Raw genomic sequence first — 16,141 nt, 5'->3', positions numbered from 1 at the left:
GTGAGCTCAGCAATATCGAGCCAATTAGCAACTCCGAGGGAAGACATGGCAAGTATAATATGCTCAGACAGAGATGAACCCTTTCCTACCGCACCCTGAACCAAATGATGGTTACCTGGGCCACCCAACAAAGGATTGAACAAAAAGCGAAGGATGTGCGCACGACTCGACTGCACCTCTCTCTCTTTTCGTTACAGTCCACCTTCTCGCAGTAACCCCAGCCAGATCTAGACATGTCGCCTGTCCGCACCCTGCTACGCGAAATACGCGACGTGATAATCGACGGTCTTCGCATCACCAATTACAAAAGGGCTGATCAACAAGTCTTTGGTCCACTATACGCATCACTCTACTCACGACGTTGATCTCATCTTCGAAAACCGCGATCTCATCATTCGCTTCAAATCCTCCCGTCACACCCAGGGACAAAATAGCCCAACGTACTTGTTTCCTCGGACATATCCTGCCTCGCTACGACAAGCAGTCGCCAACCTTCAGTCGCTTTTCAAATCGCACGTCCCACGATATGCACGTCCCGATGCATATTCTCAACGTGGGCGAAGGAACCGGTTCTAGACAAGATTTTGGATCTCGCTCAACCCTCAGGCGAAACAGAGATCGTTCTCTGGACGTCACCAAGGGTCTCCATCTAGGGTTACAACTTGATATCGCATCTGCCGTAAAACGTCTCAGGACCAGGAGCAGATGGAAGAGACGATGGTCGATCCCTCCTTCACTCGCAACAAAGATGAAGTGGGAATTTCGTTATCGGAGCTGTCAGGAAGGATGATTGGAATACTGGTGCTGGTTTGTTGGGTCTCCTGATGAGGATGTATCACGTGTGTTGTCCAACTCAGTCGAATAATTTGCTGTCGGACCAGCCATGGTGGTTTCGCAATGCTCACGGACAGCCCTGCTGCATTCGATACAACTCTGGCCCTTCCACAGCATCTTTGGAGTTCGAATGGTTGCGTGGTTGAAAAGAGTGTTTCAGCGTCGTCGTCATGGTTGAGCTGAACGTTATGTCAGGGAGGAAGTGTGGCCAACAGTACGAATCAACGATAGTAGTCAGCCTTGCGGATGAATGTGGATAGCCGGCGAAAACATGTATCCGCGAGGTGCATAGTTCTAGATCCCTAATGCTGCGTTTATTCCATAACTCCAGTACCCACAGCGTATCGACCACACAATTGATATCTGCCATGCTCATTCCATTCCTCTCCCCCTCTCAGGTGTGTACACCCGGAGTTGCCCTTTCGCAGTCCCGACCTCACGGATCCATGGTGTCAGTCCACTGTTATAACCCGATGACGATGTCGTGACTGTTTCCACGCTCGGCCAGTATGCCATCGAATCCACATCCCACCCTCCCGTTCTTTCTTTGTAAAGCCAGCCTTGCCACACATACTCCCTGTCTAGCATACCGCCAGATGGTGTGACCATAGTTTCTCGTAGAATGGTCATAGGTGCCGGCGGATATCGGTCTCTTGCCCAAATGTGGAGTGCATCGGCAGGGCTGAGTGGTCCATTGAGCAGATGGCGGGGTTTATCGGGAAAGCGAGCCATGGTCTCGGTGTATTCCTAGTAGACTGTGATCGGCGAGTTTTGCGGGTTGAAGTGAACTGTGGCTCCCCTTTCCCTCGCCAGGATTGTGTGTGCATCGTGCAGTGAGAACATGTAGAAAAAGGTCACATCATGGCTTTTGTGCCTGAAGAACTCCACAGGACAAGGTCGTGGAAGGGATGTACTCGGTTTGATTTGTGACTCCATTATCATCCAGATATTGATTTGGGTACTCGCTGATGCGGACGATTCGTGATTATTGATGTTTGGTTGGGTGATGCTAGAAAATATGGAATGTCTCCGTTCTGGACTTCCATTTATAGCTTCCTTCCCACAAGGCCTCTTTCCGAACGCTAATATACAAGAAAGACGTTGCAACGATGTGAACTTAGGGAAAGCAGTACGCTAGTAAAAGGAAGGTGGAGACAACAATGCGGTAACACGTTTGAAGGTATCCAGATTAGTTATCCTACTGATGTGATTAAAGATGTCTGAAAACTTTCGTAAGTCTGATACTCTGTGAGCAATATATAGGATTACAAAGGGCTCCAGGGCAATGATCCACCGCAAGGATGAGGTATCTTTGTTCCCGACGCCATCCGGCGGTAATGTGGGTTGAGCTCCCTGGATGTGTCGTCCCACGTATGCGGACAGCCGCGATCGGTCACACTTGGCAGGAACGACCGATGGGCACGATGGAGGCTCGCATCGACGCGGCCAGATGGCCACGTACTATACCCTTAGCGTAAACCTTTTCACGCGCGTCAATAGTATGGTAGTAGAAAGCAAGTACGAGGAATGCAAGAAGGTGCTGATGAAGTGGAAGCGACACGTCAGGGTGTGACAAGCTCCTTCCAGGTACGCGGGTGGGTCTTGGCATGGCAGGGATATGGTGCCGACGAAGCGTGGGAACCTGGAAATCTGACGGCATCTGCACAAGACACCACAAAGGGAAATACGGAGCCCCGCAGAGAGACTGGAGAGAACGTCTCCATAGTCGTTACTGCTCGATCCATCGCCGGTACCTCGAATTTTCACTCGTAGCTCGCCTCAACCACCAGGTGACGCGTTCCGGGACTGCCGCTTTGGCCGCATTTGTCTCCCCCGACCGTTAAGTCCGCACTTTCACCTACGCCGTCGCCTCGCCCTCTATGCAGCAACCCTCGTAGCCCTGCGCCTGCGCCTCCCTCGATTATGTTCGGCCGGTCGACTCTCCAATCACTCGGGCACATCGCGTGCACTCGCGACCACCTTCTCGGATAATCCTCTACTCGGTCAATGGCATACGGTTGAAGCAGCATCATGGCCCTGCCAACCCTCCAGTTCCTTGCGGGGCTCCTGCTCCTGATATACCTGCTCTCGTTTGTCCTATTTGCCTTTATACGTATAGCTACCGGCGTATCCATACAGCGACTCGGCCTCCGGGGCCTGCGACGCATCGCCTTTACCCCCAAGGATGGCCTGCGCATCGAAATCCGCGGCCTTGGCTTTACCCTCCATCGACCCACCTTCGCCCAACCGACGGTAGTCAGCATTGTTCTACACGAGCTCAAGGTCACGGTAGACCTCAAGGCGCTTGGAGAGAAGCCGCGGAAGAAGACGGGCTGGGCACATTGGGCCAACGGCACGACACAAAAGGGCAATAGCGGCCAGAACACCCCGGAACCCGTGGCCGACGACGACGACGAGGAGACACAGAGAAGCCAGACGTGGAAGAGGCTCACGGATGCCAAGGAGAAGATCAAGCGCCTGCACAGGAACATCAACTGGCTCAGACAGGTCGATGTCGTGGCTCACGCGACCACCCTTGTCGTAGTCGACGTGGGTTCAGTGCAGGTCGGTGGCCTTAATCTGGCTGTAGACACCAGGCGAAAGACGGTCGACCGCAGCCGCCTCTTCAACCACCACAAGCCGAAGCCAGACCAGGAACAATGGCCTGCCGAGTGGCTCTTCTCCGCGCGCAGCATCTTGTTCACTCCAGAAGGCAGGGAATCGACTGAGCTGCTCGACCACTGCACTCTCAACGTTCACGGCTTCCTCAAGAAAGAGCTCGAGGGCCTGCGCGATGCATCCATCGCACTCAAACTGGGCCGACTCCTCATTCCATATGACGACGTCAAGCTATGCATTGAGAGAGCCCAGAAGTGTCGCACGACCGGCCCTCGGAAAAGGAATCGTGGCAGTCGCACAGATGTATCGCTCAGCGATGTCATGGAAGAGCTTGAAGACCCGAACAGTCGCGAAGAAAACCTCGTCCGTACTGTCTCCGATTCCCGCGAGTTCGCCAGCTCCATCCTGCGTGGAATTCACGAGTTCCAGTTCGCTGTCGGTTTCCTCGGCCTCACCAAGCAAATCGAGACCGCCCATAGCTCAGATCCCCCATTTTACCTCAATATTTCCATGAAAGAAGTTGGCATGGATCTTCTACGCCTAGATCCTCGCAGTCCTGCACATCTCATGTACTTTTCGCCCAACGACATCGCCCACCAGGCTCTTCTTGCTGCAATATCCATATCCGTCGGTATTGATAATAGCCATGGTCATCCCGAACGGCTCCTCTATGTTCCAATGGCCACAACGACCTTGAACACAACCCTCCCTTCGAAAACGATTCATTTCTCTAATGATAAAGATAGCGCTGAGCGCAACACCAACATACTCTTCGCCAACTTGGTCGTCACGTCGCCATCTCTGGACCTCGATCCCAAACACCTGCCGCTACTAGTTGCCTTGTTCCATAATTACGAGACGAATCGCAAGCCTCCCGAGACCAGACAACGTAAGCGCTACCTTTTTCGCCGGCTGTTACCAAAGGCAAACATCAAAATGTCAATACATGAGCCTGTCATCCGGGTCAGCCTACCACCGATGGATCTCGATAGGCACGATAAGGACGAGTTTGACCTGTTAATTTCTGCATCCTCATCAATATCATTGGACATGGAGTCATCACACTCTGCGGATGGCGAGTTGCATTATGCGCTGAGCTCAACTTTCCGCATGAACGCACAGCAACTCTACTATCAAACTGCAGCGATCGAGAAGCACAATTTGCTTCTGACAGATTACCTGGAAGTCAAAGTGCAGATGAGTGCAGCTCCTGACCCTATTGTCGAGGTTTGGGGCACGGCACAGACATTTTCCCTGTACATGGTTCGGCCTGAGATTAGCGAAGGACTGCGACAGATCGTCACGAAAATGTCAGCGGATATGGGCCGTCGGCGCAGCGTGCCTAAGAAAAAAGGGCTCAATGCACTTCGCAGATTACCAGCTTGGATGACATACGTTCACCTCCAAGGATCAGACTGGAACGTGGATGTCGCTGGAATAGATGCTGATATATCGAAACACAGTCGAGGGGTCGGCTTGCATCTGGAATCTTGGACCGCGGAATACAAAACAGGTCGGGAAGAAGAGACGGACCTGAAGCCTGCAAGACGCCGTGCACCAAGCAGGACCATCAACCGCGAAGAACACTTACTTAGATCACCGCCCCCGACCTCGCCAAAATCACCGAAAGGAACGTCAGGCGACCCAACCGATGGGAGACGACTTGCTTTACATTTCTATGGACTGGAGGGGTTAATCATCGAAGGGGACGACCAGCCGGAGCAAGAACCGACGTTATCATTGCCTCGCATGGAGATCGCTCTGCATACGCTCTCTGATAAGCAGGGTCCGATATTCCACATCCACTCGTACAGTCAGAACTTATTTCTCCGCTACTCGCTGTATCGCCATTTTGCCTTGTGCATGGCGGTGCAAGTTCTACAGAGGTCTTTTGACTGGGACGTTGGGAAGAACAAGGCTGCGGAGCCAACCTCAACCAACTCGCCGCGACACCTGTCCGTACCGACGCTAGGCGAGGACACTGTCGATCCACTTAGCGGAACTAGTCACGAGATTGTGACAGTCGACATTAAAGCCCATTTCGTCCAGATTAAAGCAGACATGCCAGGAGATCCGCCTCTTATGCTTCAGATCTACGGACTTGAAGCAGGAAAACATCGCTGGACCAGCCCATTCCTTCGGTCGCGCCTAGTGCGACTGTTTGCAGAGAACCCAGCCATCAAACGGGCTTGGAGTCGTATTGTTAGCGTCAAATCCCTCAGACTGGATTATCGGCAATCCAAGCTCAGATACGGTCACACGATAACGGACGAGAAATCGTTCGATATCGCAACGGACGCCATAAGAATTGCTGTACCTCATCAACTAGTCATGCACAAAATCTTTGACAACGTCGCCAATGTTGCCAAGACTGTCAAGCAGGTGCATCATCGCTTCAAGACTGGAACCAATGAGTACGTTCTGGACAAGGAAGCCGAAGGTCCCAAGATTGTGCCAAAGATATCGCTCCGAAGCCGCGCAGTGCTCTTCGAGCTGGAAGACAACGCTTTTGAATGGAAGCTAGGGACTATCTACCGCATTGGTCTTATGGAACAGAAGCAGAGGCTTGCTCGTGAACATGCTTTTGATCTAAAAGTGCGGAAACTGCAGCAGCAAGACGATCAGCGTGGAAACTCTCGTTACCGCGCAAGATCCGCACATGACGTTCGCGGACGGAACAAGATCAAGAAAAAGGACAAAGAGCTTAGATTCCACCGACGCACGAAAAGTGCTGACTCAAGCGGTCATAGCTCGCCGGACCGAGGTCGTTCAGATCATCCTATGCGATATAACAAGGACGGTTTCAGCGGTCTTAGTGGGTCATACCAGACGTCTGTACAAGATGCACGCGTAAAGCTGAACCGCCTGAACGCTCAGACGTGGAAGAAGCGTATCGACTTCGCGATGACAACGCAGAATCGGTCCATGAGCGACATCCGCTCAACTTTTTGGGGCCTGGATGAGCTGCCGGACGACATCGAGCAGAAGGAAACCATCCTTGCCGTCTCCCAACGTCCGGCACTTATGGCACTCGCAGTCAGTGATCTAGAAATCGTCGTTGACAAGCCCTCGTTTCCTATCTCGGAGTACCCGCGCTTCCTTCACCGCGTTGGCAAAGGTATGCCATTCGATACTCAGTATGCTCTCTTGATCCCCATGCATGTTCAGATACAGATGGGGGAAGCCAAGATCCACCTTCGGGATTACCCACTGCCACTGTTGCACTTCCCAGCAATCGGCAGCATACAATCGTCAAGACTGCCGAGCGTCTTAATGAAAACAGATTTTGTAATAGCAGAAGAGTTCAGAGATGTCGAATCTTCACGCGTCAGTCGGGTTGTTGTGGTACCATCGGAGGAGAACTCTGCAGGCGAGCCGACAGGCGGATATGCGGTCGACGTTCGTCGAACTGTGGCACCTGTCAAGACATACTCGGATATGGTGATCGACATCAATTCAGCATATCCAACTAGGATTACTTGGGGCACTTCATATCAGCCAGCGATTCAAGACATGATGCAAATCATCGAGAACTTCACAAAGCCCGCTATAGACCCCTCTGAAAGGGTCGGATTCTGGGACAAGATCAGGCTGACCTTCCACTCTCGCATTAATGTCTCGTGGAAGGGCGATGGCGATGTTCATCTGATCCTCAAAGGTAAATTGCAGTTCAGCTTCCAGAAAGACTTAATTAACACTTATAGGTTCCCGCGATCCGTACATGGTCACTGGTCACGGTGCAGGCTTTGTCATGTGCTGGCAGAACGATGTACAACTCAGCATCGCTCAGGATGAAGACCCCAGGAATTTCATGGTCGTCAAAAGCGGAAGCTACGTGCTCGCTATTCCAGACCTCAACCACTTTGCCCGTCACGACGCTGAGACAGAAGCTGTGGCCCGGCCAGATACTGCGTCCAGCATGTCTAGTCGTAGGCAGAGAGCCGTCTTCAAGAAGACTGTGATGAAGCTCAATGGCAATGTGCGCTGGGTTGCTGGGTTGGTATTCGAGCGCAATATGGACGATGGTGGGCGTTCATTCAACTTCATTCCTCACTACAACGTCACTCTCAAGAATCCAAAGTATGCAGAGGCATCGAATGGAAAGGTAAACAACAAAGCACCTTGCTCCCAAATCCTTACTAATGTAGAACAGGAGTATGACGCTTTCCGAGGCTTCCGCAGCCATCACATCCACATGTCTATTGCTATCGCCGCTCCATACGACAGAGAATGGTCTGTCGCTAATTTGGAGCCATCGAAAACCTACAACAGTGTTCATCTCTCCCCGCGCTTCTTTACACATTTCTACAGCTGGTGGTCGATGTTTTCCGGTGCAATGTCGTTACCCGTACGTCAAGGAAAGCTGTGGCCAGGGGTAGAGAAGTCCAGTAAGAAGTTCGGGCGACACCTTGCGACCATCAAGTACAATCTGTTGCTGTCACCTCTGTATATGAGCCATATCTACAAGCACAAGGACGCAGAGGATTATAGTGCAGGCGTCGTCTCTGCTACTGGACTAAAGGCGCGTCTCGATAGCTTCATGTTCGATCTCCACCAGCGCCGCGAAGAATTCAGAACCCTGGTGCAAGCGCCTGAAGGCCAGCAGAATAGCAGGCAAAACAAGACAACCGGTATGCGCATCAATCAGGTACAGCTTGACCTCATTCGTACGGACATTCGAGCAGTATCTGCATCCATCTCAGGGACCGGCTCTGAAGACGTCGACAATGCGACCGCGGATGATCTTGCCAGCTACAACCAAGAGTATCTTACAGCTGACTTGTCAAAATTCACCATCCCAGACAACGATTTAGGATGGGTGGACATGGATGACTTTATCGAGCTCGGTTGGATCCTGCCTTCACGTCGACATCCCGAAACGCAGATTTTACCACTTGCCTTCGCCCCGCGCTTCACTTACTTCCGCCAAACTGACCACAGCAACAACATCTCAGGAGACAAACACCGAAAGAGCGCATTCGGTAATGAACCGACTCATCACTGCGTCATCTCAGCACGGAACGATCCACGCCGAGTGCAGTGTCACCTCATTGAACAACGGATTGAACGCGTGAAGGAACAAGTTAGTCATAACCAGCAAGCTGTGAATGAGCAAGAGCTTAAGGTCATACGCGAATCGTCAGAAGGAAACGATGAGTCGCAGCGTCGTCTCGAAGCACTGCGAAACCATACCCAGTTCCTTCAGCGGAAGTTAGAGTTCCTGTCTGCCATGCATACCAGTCTGTTGGAGCGTTTAGAGAGTGCTTCTTCCTCCCCAGGCAATCCTGTTCCAGAGCCTGAGACAGACGGAGAAGATGAGTACTTTGAAGCAGACGGTGGTCAAGACGCGGTTGACTCAGACGGCAAGCCAGCGGACTCAGCTCCCAATCCTATCACCGATTTCACCAACGAGTTTAACAATCGGTTCATCATCCATAACATCCACCTGAAGTGGGGCAATTCTTTGCGAAACATAATACTCCGCTACATTCACCAAGTCAGTCAGCGTCGAGGTTTCGTTTATTACATGTCTCGGAGAGCTGTGAAGTTCATACTCGACGTTGTTGAGGAGCAAAACAAGTCCCGCGGACCGTCCACGTCTGGGCCCGATGAAACACCCATGGCTGGTGGTAACGAAGCAGGACTCAACATCGACGAAACAATTGAACAGTTTCTGCGCGACGGGAAGAAATTCGTTGATGCTGATGAGGAAGATGCTAAGAGTAAGACTACCGATGGCACCTCTGGAGGTACTAATGAGCCTTCACCTGCAAATCCTGCAAAGGCAGACGAAGAAGTCGCAGACGACTATGTTTCTCAGAACTCATATCTCGTGCGTCTTATTGCGCCGCAAATCCAGTTGCAAAGCGAGAAAGACACAAAGTCTGCAGTGCTTGTCACAGCGAAAGGCATGCAGCTCAAGGTTCTACAGATCATGGACAAGGACAGAGTCATGGACGAGGTATCAGGCCTAGTCCAACGAAGGTTCATCGCGGCTATGGACAGTCTACAAATTTTCGTCACGAATTCAAAGACTTTCAGTAGTCCGGAGGATATTCACATGTACTCCGGCAGCATGTACGGAACCCCTGCTGGCTCGGCATGGCCACCATGGGTACCTTTCGAGGTCATGTTTGAATTTCACAGCAATCCTTTCGGGTTCCAGCGCGTGGTACAAAGAACTTCAGCCAGTATGCGATATGATAAGCACAACGCGCTGCGTCTGAAGTATAACGACGATGTCTCGGCTGGCGACTCTTCTTCCTCTACCGATAACATGGAGAGCCGAATTGACCACCTCTGGGTGGATTTCCCACACGTGCGAGCCCTGTGTGACTCTAGACAATACTACGCGATGTATGTCATCGTACTAGATCTACTCTTGTACCACGAGCCATTGGAAAAGACGCGTAATGAGCGACTTGAGAAAATCATGCTTGCCTCTGACTTCACCGACCTTGCCGGAGCTCCAAACCTAGTCATGGGTCTTCAGGAACGCATTCAGCAGCTCGAGGAGATCAAGACTGTCTTCCAGGTCAACGAGAAGTACCTGGACAAACAAGGATGGGAAGATCGTATAGAGGTCGAGAAAGACTTGGCTGTTTACGAGGATGAACTATTCTTCGTCATGAAAGCGATCACAACCGCACAGCGCAAGCAAGATGACCGTGCGCAAGCAAGACAGTCGACTGGGCTCTTGCGGATGTACGTCTCTGCATCTGACATTGTTTGGCATCTGCTTCGCGAAGGTGCCGAATCGCTAGCAGAGTTCCAACTCAAGAATGTAGCGTTCGATCGCACTGACAACAACGACGGATCTAATTCCAACTCTCTAGAGATTGAACAGGTGCGAGGTCTGAACCTACTACCCAACGCACTATACCCTGAAATGATATCGCCTTTCCTGGAGCAGGACCAGACTCTGCCGGAGAACGCCAGATGCCTCAAGGTCTACTTCGTGGCACTAGAGTCGATCGCAGGTATCCCTGTTGTGGAGCATTTTGAGGTTGAGCTATATCCACTGAAGGTGCAGCTGGAATACCAGATCGGCAAGAAACTGTTGCAATATGTTTTCCCTACGTATGGCGACAGCAAGACTGCAAATTCATCGCCTTTCTTACTCAAACACACTCTACCGACCCAGGATGAGGAGGATGAGGAAGCTAATAGCGTCGGGACAGCAAGCATGAACGCTTCGCTCTCAACGGATGACGGCGCAGTAGAAGCTCTCAAGCAACGACTTACGCCCACACTTCAGCTGCCTGATCCGGTACAGAAGTCTGATGCAAAGCGGAAGGGCATGGTGAAGCGGCCGAGCGCTCACTATTTCCGTTTCTTTAAAGATAACAACGCGTCGCGTAGTGGAACCGAGCTCCGTCGCACTCTTCATCCGAGCTCTGCATTGATTGTTCCTACGTTGGGTAGCACTTCCAACAACTCTTCTAGACCAAGCTCCGTTCGGTCAAGCACAACCAATTCAAGCCAGACTGTAAATGAGTCCGAACGAACCGCGAAACGCTTCGCGCTCTATCGTACTGGTACCAATTTGACTGAGAAGCGCACGAACAAGAAAGAAGTTAGGAGCGATGATTTGACAAAGATGATGAGTCGCGCAAGCGAGTTCATGACTGTTGCTTACTTCAAGATCCCCTCCATGGTCTTGTGTCTCTCCTACAAGGGCAAGAGCACACGTAACTTTGAAGATGTCCACGATCTGGTCTTCAGGATGCCTACGATAGAGTACCGCAACAAAACTTGGTCCAATTTGGATCTCGTCACACAACTCAAGAAAGATGTCTTGAGAGCGCTTCTATCTCATGCCGGTACGATCGTCGGTAACAAGATCTCGCATCACCGCCCGTCAGCCAAAGCACAGTCTCGTCTTCGTCAAATTGCCAACAGCAGCGCAATGCTCAACACGTCTCCAGATCTGTCCGGCACCGATTCGAATTCCATGCGTGACCACTCACCCGGTGGATCCGACCTCTCAGCCGAAGATCGCATGCCCCGCCGTTCTTTCGCATCAGGACGCCAAGGTAGTCTTATTAGCACTGTCTCGGAAGAAGGGTCATCCTTGCACTCTTCAAAGCCGGCTTCAACCAACCAAGCACGTTCCACGCACGGTTCTATCATGGGTGGCTACAGTCATAACAGCAGCGGCCTGGGCGTCGACGACGTCGAAGATGGACGCGCATTTGCTGATGAGCTGTCAAGAGTAGACAACACAGAGCCTGTCCACGCAAACCTTATTCATAGCTTGAGTAAACATATTGCTGGGGTCAGCGCACCCTTCGCTGGACACATGAGAAGCAGAGCTGGTAGTGGCGCAGCCAGCATGCGAGCTGCGAGCGTCGCCACTGGCATTAGTGGTGTCAGCGGAAGAGAAGGCAGCGTGATGGATGATGACACGGACGGTCCGAAGACGAAGAAAGCGAAGGCTTTAGGGAAAAAGCTACTCGGTAGGGGGAATTAGAGATTTCCCTTGTCGACAAGAACAGGAGCGTCGACTCCTGATTTCCTTATTTCTCATCATTCATAGCATCACTCGGCGTTTTTTCATTTGTAAATACTGGACGATAGATAGGTGGAGGAAGGACTTTTTGCTTTGTACTATAGCGTTCGAGGTGCCCAGGGCTTTTGGGTGAAAATAGTCATTCGTAACTCTTTCCTAGAGCATTAGTAGTATCAAAAAGATCACTATATTATTTTAGACTTCACAAATCTTATGCAGTATCAGAGTGTGGTTTCGCTCCTTCATTGATAGTACAGATTCGGTTGACTACGATGTTACTCGTTTTTTCGCGTAGATACAGGGTTGGCTTGCTCGACATGAAGACACGACAAGTTCGCGTTTGGTCGAGCTGGTTGGTGCGTTTCGAAGACGTCATTACCACATTTCAAGAGCATTCGATAGTCGCGATTTCGGTCTCTTTCCTCTCATCTACTCCATCATGGATACCCCCTCTGCATACAGACTGAAGTTGTTTTGAGCGCTTGAGTACCTTGTCCCAGCCTCTACATACTCGACAATACATCACAACGGTACATCCGAGGCACTGAGTTGTCGAACAGTGATATGGCGCTGAATCGTTTCTCAACCTGAACCATTACAGTTGTCAATGCAGGCACCGGCGTGCCGGACATGTTGCGGCGGCGAAGGATACAACCCCCCGAGGGCTGTTGAAAACCATTACCTTTGTTATTGAAACCACAACGAAGCTAGTGCTATAGCTGGTAAATCTTACCAGCAGAGACGTCGTACACGTTCAGTGTTTTCGCCACACCCGCGTGCACGGTCAGCGACCACGATCAATTTACACTGTGTTGCTAGCTCCTCTCGTCAGACGGTAGGCCTAGAGTGCCTCTGTTGTTGTTAAAAGGAATAGTTACTTGGACTGTGATTGATCAACTCAACCGCTGCTTTAACACATTCGCACTATCTAGAACTAGAATCACGACTGCGTACAGGTTCTTGAGAGGTATCACGTCCCGATATGGCCCCAAAACACAAGCATGATACTGGTACAGCTGTTAGCCTGGCCTTGAATCACAGTATCTTAGAAACACCGGTACAGAAGGCATGGTAAATACACGTTTCAATCTTTTGCGGTCACTAATACTATCCGCCCAGAGCACTCGGGTCATCATGCCCAACCATCATACCGTCACGTCGACGGAACGATATGAAGCTTCAGTCAAATTACAGTCTGGCTTCTTTTCACGTCTTCCTCTGGAGATCCGCGACGTGATATATGGCAAGATCTGGGGAGATGCGGACACCACTAGCCAGCGATCCCAACGCATAGGGTATGATATGGCATATGATGGCGGTAACGACCCTCTCGACTTTTCTGTTGGCACCGAAGCGAACAGGACGAATTGGCTCTTAACTAACAAGCAGATGATGACTGAAGGAATTCATCAGCTGTATCGAAAGTCCACATGTCACTTGAACGATGGTGACAATGCTATTTCGTCTAGGCCCGACGCCTCCCAATTACTGAGATCACTCCAGGTACTTTCGTACGCGATATATCTCCAGCACGAACCTTTCATCTTCGATGGTGAGCAGCGGAGTTACCGGATGAACTCTGCTGTGCGCACGCAGATCAACCGAACCATAGGATGGGCAGGCTCTACATCTCCAGTAAAATCATTCCAGATACACGTCAAACGTCCGTTTCAGGAGCCCGCACTTGCCAGGACCAAGGCAGACTTCAAGTTCGATCTTCAACACCTCGAGTCCCTCAAAAAACACGAAAACCTAAATAGATTTGAAGTCCATATCCTTTGTGATATGGATGATGCTGTGATGCTGTCTGCACATTGGAGAGTCAACAGTACAACACATGCCAGGTGCCTAGAAGACCACTACTTCGCTACTTTGAGGGCCGAGATTATACGTGTAGGCCAGTTCTTGATTGAGGGTGGTAAGAAGAGCGGGTATATGAAGGAGACTACTCGAGAGAGCGACGGGATTTGGCAGTTGAGCTGGGGTTGGATTTTCGAGAAACCGTGAAAGAATTGTCAAGTTCTCAAGTAATGAAGAGGCAGCATTTCCTGACGAGACTAACTGTAGCAACCATACAAGTAGCGTAAATTAGAAAATGGAAAGCAGATATCGAACAGAAGCCGAGTAATTATCAATAACATGCAAATGATCCATGAAACCAAAGGCATAGAGTGATCGATGTAAGAGTGACTTCCAGTTTGCATCTTGTTCCGAGAGCCGGCGGCTTTCGTCACACACGCAAAATCCATATCAACCCATGGTCATAGCTCACTGTAGGTGCCTAGTATGTCGCCTCTTTGTGACCCTTATTTGATCTTTTAAGCATCACAACTCGTCTTGTTGCCTCAGCTTCGCCCTATACCATGGTTTCGCAATCTTGGCAATTTCAATCTTCAAGCTTGCCTCATCAACTCCAAAGCTTTTGATGTACGTCTTCTCTTCTTCCAAAATATCCAGTTGTATCCACTTCAAAAAGTCTCCCAGCGCTCTTACATCTCGTTCCACACCCTTTTCTCGCAGCACATCCCAGCCTTGTTCTAATCGCTGTTGCGAGCACCACGCAACTGCTGAATCTGCGGCTGCTTTGCGCCTCTCTTTGACTGTGTCCATGGTGTCGGTTTGTTTTGGAAGGCGGAAGAATGTGGGTTTGAATTTTCCGCCTTTGCTCTTGAACCATAAAGCTGGGGTGGCATTATAATGAGGCGGAACGGGTTTCCAGACAATGCCTTCGCCCGGACCGGATATATCGAAAGTTGCTGCAAACGGACAGTGCGCAGCGACTTCTTCGGTCATGCGTTCCACTTCGGTTACTGTGCGCTCAATGTCTTCAGGGTAGAGTGTTGTGTGGAACTGTCCACATCTTGACGAGTTGTAGATATCATGGTCTGACAAATTGATATCAGGGTAATCCTGGTCTTGCTGCCATCGGCCGTTGATGTTAACTGACACTACGACGAATCGGCGGGAGAGTTGGGCGATGGCGACGTCTTTTTGTATCTTCTCGCCTATCCATTCGCCGGCTATGAGCACGGGCAAACTTTCTTCAATCGTTGCGTTAGGATTCAGTTCTCTCCATCGTGCCAAGTACAGGTTTCGCAGTTGAAGTATGGCATCGGTTTTGTTCAACATTGTCGCTGCAAAACCTTGGTTATCTTTTGCAACAGATAGACCGGGGATGTTTCGCGACTGGAAGACGATGCGATCGTCAGGATATACGAGTATATCTGCATGCGTACCATGAAGCTTGACAGTACCGATAAAGGGTACAGGCTCCAGGGCCACGCTTACATTGGGATGACTAGGGTCGCGGTTCAAGCGGTGCAGATGCTCGACGATATCTGGAATATGCGTTGTGATCTTGGGATAGAGCATTGACTGGTCAAGGTCGGCCGTTGCCATGGTGGGTAAAGATGACCTTGTCGTGTATCTCACAGCTCCGCTGGGATCACGACAGACGTAAGGATACTTTGCAGTAACCCGCCAGCGTTGCGCTTAGAGACACGGGATTGCAACTGGTAGATATTAACATGAAGCGTTCTCTGAACAGTCTGCATGCGAGAGGATAGAGTTCACAGAGGGGTCTACGGTTGATAAATTACTTCGCGGTATCGCTTTATGAGTCTTGCCACTGGAGTTGCGATGTCGCGATTCTCTTATCGATACGTGGCGTAGTTGTCAGTACTGCGCTCTCCAGCCCTGTCCATGGCAGTTCAGAGCCATCATAAAACTGCAACACGTCTAGGGCTTTCTAAATTGCCTATGGGGTGACCTCCCAGCTACGAGCCGAATCCATCAATGGGAAACTTTGCACATACTGTCGGGCTCAACTCCGGTGTAGCGTGCGCACAGGCGAAATCGTTATCAGTGAGCTTCTGATCGCCTGCATCAGCCCTGGAGGCTTGCGATAGCCTAGTGAGGCTGCTTTCACGTAGGGATACGAGGCCGGAATTGAAGACACTTGGTGTTGCAGTGCCTAGCTGCGGCTACAGAAGGGCGAGGGAGGTCTAATTTTGGTCGGAAATGCATCTAGAACGCATACAGAGTCATTTTCCATGAGCTTTATTTAACATTTTTGCTCTTGTGTATGTCTAAAGACAACAAGTTGTTGATGGTCCTGATCATGAGGCCGGAATTGAGTGCGCATCTAACGCCGATTTGCGGCTCCCTGCGGACCTT

General features: G+C 50.7%; 3 protein-coding genes across 3 annotated transcripts; 2 read left to right on the top strand and 1 right to left on the bottom strand.

Moving 5' to 3' along the window:
- Positions 1-2,498: 2,498 nt before the first annotated feature.
- On the top strand, positions 2,499-12,152 carry CC77DRAFT_990077 (hypothetical protein). Its single transcript, XM_018536304.1, has 3 exons — positions 2,499-7,111; positions 7,158-7,558; positions 7,607-12,152. Exons 1-3 carry the CDS (start codon positions 2,866-2,868, stop codon positions 11,924-11,926), a joined length of 8,967 nt encoding a protein of 2,988 aa, XP_018385786.1. The 5' UTR covers positions 2,499-2,865; the 3' UTR covers positions 11,927-12,152.
- Positions 12,153-12,947: 795 nt separating this feature from the next.
- CC77DRAFT_1009224 (hypothetical protein) lies at positions 12,948-13,972 on the top strand (the record flags this gene model as incomplete). The annotated part of the gene is made up of 2 exons (XM_018523580.1): positions 12,948-13,036; positions 13,087-13,972. 2 exons carry the CDS (start codon positions 12,948-12,950, stop codon positions 13,970-13,972), a joined length of 975 nt encoding a protein of 324 aa, XP_018385785.1.
- A 159-nt stretch (positions 13,973-14,131) lies between these two features.
- On the bottom strand, positions 14,132-15,788 carry CC77DRAFT_121482 (hypothetical protein). Its single transcript, XM_018530146.1, has 2 exons — positions 15,781-15,788; positions 14,132-15,617 (listed from the first exon to the last, which is right to left on the bottom strand). Exon 2 carries the CDS (start codon positions 15,362-15,364, stop codon positions 14,291-14,293), a length of 1,074 nt encoding a protein of 357 aa, XP_018385784.1. The 5' UTR covers positions 15,365-15,617; positions 15,781-15,788; the 3' UTR covers positions 14,132-14,290.
- Between the last annotated feature and the right edge of the window lie 353 nt (positions 15,789-16,141).

This window comes from Alternaria alternata (assembly GCF_001642055.1).
Source record: "Alternaria alternata strain SRC1lrK2f unplaced genomic scaffold CC77scaffold_11, whole genome shotgun sequence".
Taxonomy (NCBI): Eukaryota; Fungi; Ascomycota; class Dothideomycetes; order Pleosporales; family Pleosporaceae; genus Alternaria; species Alternaria alternata.
This window is presented reverse-complemented; position numbering and strand designations above follow the sequence as displayed.